Source organism: Peromyscus californicus, unplaced genomic scaffold (genome assembly GCF_007827085.1).
Source record: "Peromyscus californicus insignis strain IS unplaced genomic scaffold, ASM782708v3 Scaffold_11__1_contigs__length_118956290, whole genome shotgun sequence".
NCBI lineage: Eukaryota > Metazoa > Chordata > Mammalia > Rodentia > Cricetidae > Peromyscus > Peromyscus californicus.
The window spans coordinates 33980276-33983815 of NW_026294402.1; the positions used below are offsets into that span (position 1 = coordinate 33980276).

The window sequence follows — 3540 nt, forward strand, 5'->3', positions numbered from 1 at the left end:
CAACTGGACTCCCAGAGCTCAGTCCAGTGCTTGGCTGTGGATCTCTGCATCTGCTTTCAACAGTTACTGGATGTAGGTTCTATGATGACAATTAGGGTAGTTACTAATCTGATTACAGGAGAAGGCCAGTTCAGGCACCATCCTTACTCTTGCTGTGAGTCTTAGCTGGGATCATCTTTGTGGATTCTTGGGAGTTTCCCTAGCACCAGATTTCTCCCTCACCCCATAATGACCCCTCTATCAAGATATTTCTTTCTTGATATTCCTCTCCCTCCCTCCCCCAACTTGACCATCCTGATCTCTCATGTTCCCAACCCCCATCCTCTCCCCTCTTCTCCACCCCCAGTTTATCCAGGAGGTCTCATCTATTTCCCCTTCCCAGGGCGATCCATGCATCCCTCTTAGTGTCCTCCTTGTTACCTAGTTTCTCTAGGGCTGTGGATTGTATCCTGGTTATCCTTTGCTTTACATCTACAATCCACTTGTGAGTAAGTACATAACATGTTTGCCTTTCTGAGTCTGGGTTACCTCACTCAGGATGATTTTTTTCTAATTCTATCCATTTGCCTGAAAATTTCATGATGTCATTGTTTTTTACCACTGAGTAATACTCCATTGTGTAAATGTACCACATTTTCTTTATTCACTCTTTGATTGAGGGGCATCAAGGTTGTTTCCAGGTCCTGGCTATTATGAATAGAGTAGCAAGGAATATAGTTGAGCAAGTGTCCTTGTGGTATGATTGAGCATCCTTCAGGTATATGCTCAAGAGTGGTATAACTGGGTCTTGAAGTAGATTGATTCCCAATTTTCTGAGAAACTACATACTGATTTCCAAAGTGATTGTACAAGTTTACACTCCCACCAGCAGTGGAGGAGTGTTCTCCTTGCTCCATATCCTCTCCAACATAAGCTGTCACCAGTGTTTTTGATCATAGCCATTCTGACAGGTGGCTAATACTCTTTTAAATAGACCAATAAGATAAATATTTTGATACACATGTCATGTAATATGTGTATTTTTACTATATTGTCAAATTACTCTCTACTATGTTAAACATTCCCCAACTAATAAGAGTTGTTGACTTTTTTCTGAAACTATCTGGTTTCCATGTTCTTTCAAAATATCCAAGTCTGGTCTGAAGATAGTACAGATGTTGCTTGAAAGTGTTTTTTTTTTAATGTAAAGTAAATGTATATTGTTCATTTTGAAGAACTACATTATATCATTAGCTTAGTGGGTTGATAAAAATTTCAAATTCCATTTTGCAAGTGCTCTGATAATCTACAAGCCACCATCAATAAACACGTTAGAGGGTACATATAAACTTCATGATCACAGAATCTACCAGTGAAGAATGCATCTTGTGTTGGTCTTCCAAACTCTTCTCATACAAGTAGTATTTTGAGCTCTGCCGATTCAATAATGAAGTCCAGTTAGCAGAGGTCAGTCATGGTCCATTGTTTCTCTTCCACAGTGGTGAAGAATATAACTAAATGTATACCAGTGAATTTTTCCCTGGGAACTATCCTAGTTAGAAGAAAGCACAATGCCTCTGCTGTTGAGATACAAGTATAACGTCTATGGGGAAATTATTCTCTGCCCTGAAGGGTGGCAGGACTAAGTGAAGTATACGGGATACACAGTGCAACAGTTTCAATAGGATAGCTACTATATTGACAAGTCAGCCAGTTGGTCAGCTACTTATAGTCAGAATTACACCATGGAAAACAATTCTATGAATCCAGTTACAAATAGAAATGAAAGAAAATATTTATTATTCTTGTTGGTTCTTAATCTGATAAAATTTAATTACTGTGCATTATAAAAAGCAATATGCAAGACAACACATATGACAGAGAATTTGAGAGGGGGGGGAAATCTTTAAAAATAAAACATAATCCTTTGTTTTAAATTGAAGTTTAAAGTACAAACCTTGCACTCATCCTCAAAGGTTGTGATCAGCATTAATTTTAAGGTTCTCGATATTTCTTCCTCTTCCTCTGATCGTGCAGTCATCCCTTGTCCAAAGGAAATGGGAGAAGCTTAAGAAACAGTTTTATGGAATGTATGCTTTGATGAGGGACCATAATCTCCCCAGAATGCTTTAAGTCTCTGTCTCTCCATCTCTCTGTCTCTCTGAAACACACACACACACACACACACACACACACACACACACACACACACACACACACACACACACGGGAGGGGGGGGAGAAGGGACAAAGACAGCGATAGAGATAGATAGAGAAAGAGCACAGGGACAGTCCCAGAGGCAGAGAGATGTGGGAAGAGAGAATATAGATGGTGCACAAAACTGTACTCATTTCTCTGTTTTAAACTTAGAACCTCAGACAATATAATGAGAGCATAATGGGGTCTGGAAACCATTCAATGGTAACCGAGTTCATCTTGGCTGGACTCTCAAGCAAACCAGAGCTGCAGCTACCCCTGCTCCTCCTCTTCCTTGGAATCTACCTGCTCACAGTGCTGGGGAACCTGGGCATGATCATCCTGATCCTGCTCAGCTCCCACCTGCACACACCCATGTACTTCTTCCTCAGCAGTCTCTCCTTCATTGACCTCTGCCATTCTACTGTCATTACCCCCAAAATGCTGGTGAACTTTGTGACAGTGAAGAACATCATCTCCTACCCTGAATGCATGACTCAGCTCTACTGCTTCCTTGTTTTTGCTATTGCAGAATGTCACATGTTGGCTGCAATGGCATATGACCGCTATGTTGCCATCTGTAATCCTTTACTTTACAATGTTGTCATGTCTCATCATCTCTGCTTATGGCTCACAGTGGGAGTTTATACTTTGGGTTTTATTGGGTCATCAATTCACACAGGCTTTATGTTAAAGTTGGTTTTTTGCAAGACCAATGTGATAAACCATTATTTTTGTGATCTTTTTCCACTCTTGGAGCTATCATGCTCCAGTATATACGTCAATGAACTGTTGGTTCTTTTCTTGAGTGCATTAAATATCCTGACACCTGCCTTGACCATCCTTATGTCCTACATCTTCATCATTGCCAGCATCCTGCGCATCCGTTCCACTGAGGGCAGGTCTAAAGCCTTCAGCACCTGCAGCTCCCACATCTCTGCTGTTGCTATCTTCTTTGGTTCTGCTGCATTCATGTACTTACAGCCATCATCAGTAAGCTCAATGGAACAAGGGAAAGTGTCATCTGTGTTTTATACTACTGTTGTTCCCATGCTGAACCCATTGATCTACAGCCTAAGAAATAAGGATGTCAAATCAGCCATAAAGAAAATTCTTAACAGGTGAACATGATAGACTCATGAATGGAGTTGTTGTCATATTAGAAACAGGCATTTTGCCTGTGTTTGAGATTTGTTATGTATTTTTAGAATATCAATGATGCTTTCCTATGTAACCCTTCCACAATTCTCATTTATATCATCTTTGAACTTATATTGCAATGTTCAAAAAGTGTATAGAATGAAAAAAACTCTTAAGGCTTAAAGAGCCCAAGTTCTATGTTTTAATAATAATGCCAATGATGA

General features: G+C 40.0%; 1 protein-coding gene across 1 annotated transcript; it reads left to right on the forward strand.

Moving 5' to 3' along the window:
* The first annotated feature begins 2377 nt into the window (after nucleotides 1-2377).
* On the forward strand, nucleotides 2378-3301 carry LOC128103851 (putative olfactory receptor 8G3). The gene has a single exon (XM_052728499.1). It carries the CDS (start codon nucleotides 2378-2380, stop codon nucleotides 3299-3301), a length of 924 nt encoding a protein of 307 aa, XP_052584459.1.
* Nucleotides 3302-3540: the final 239 nt, after the last annotated feature.

Bases quoted from the DNA above. Each gene is read 5' to 3' on its own strand.
- LOC128103851 (XM_052728499.1), top strand. From the start codon at position 2,378: ATGGGGTCTGGAAACCATTCAATGGTAACCGAGTTCATCTTGGCTGGA.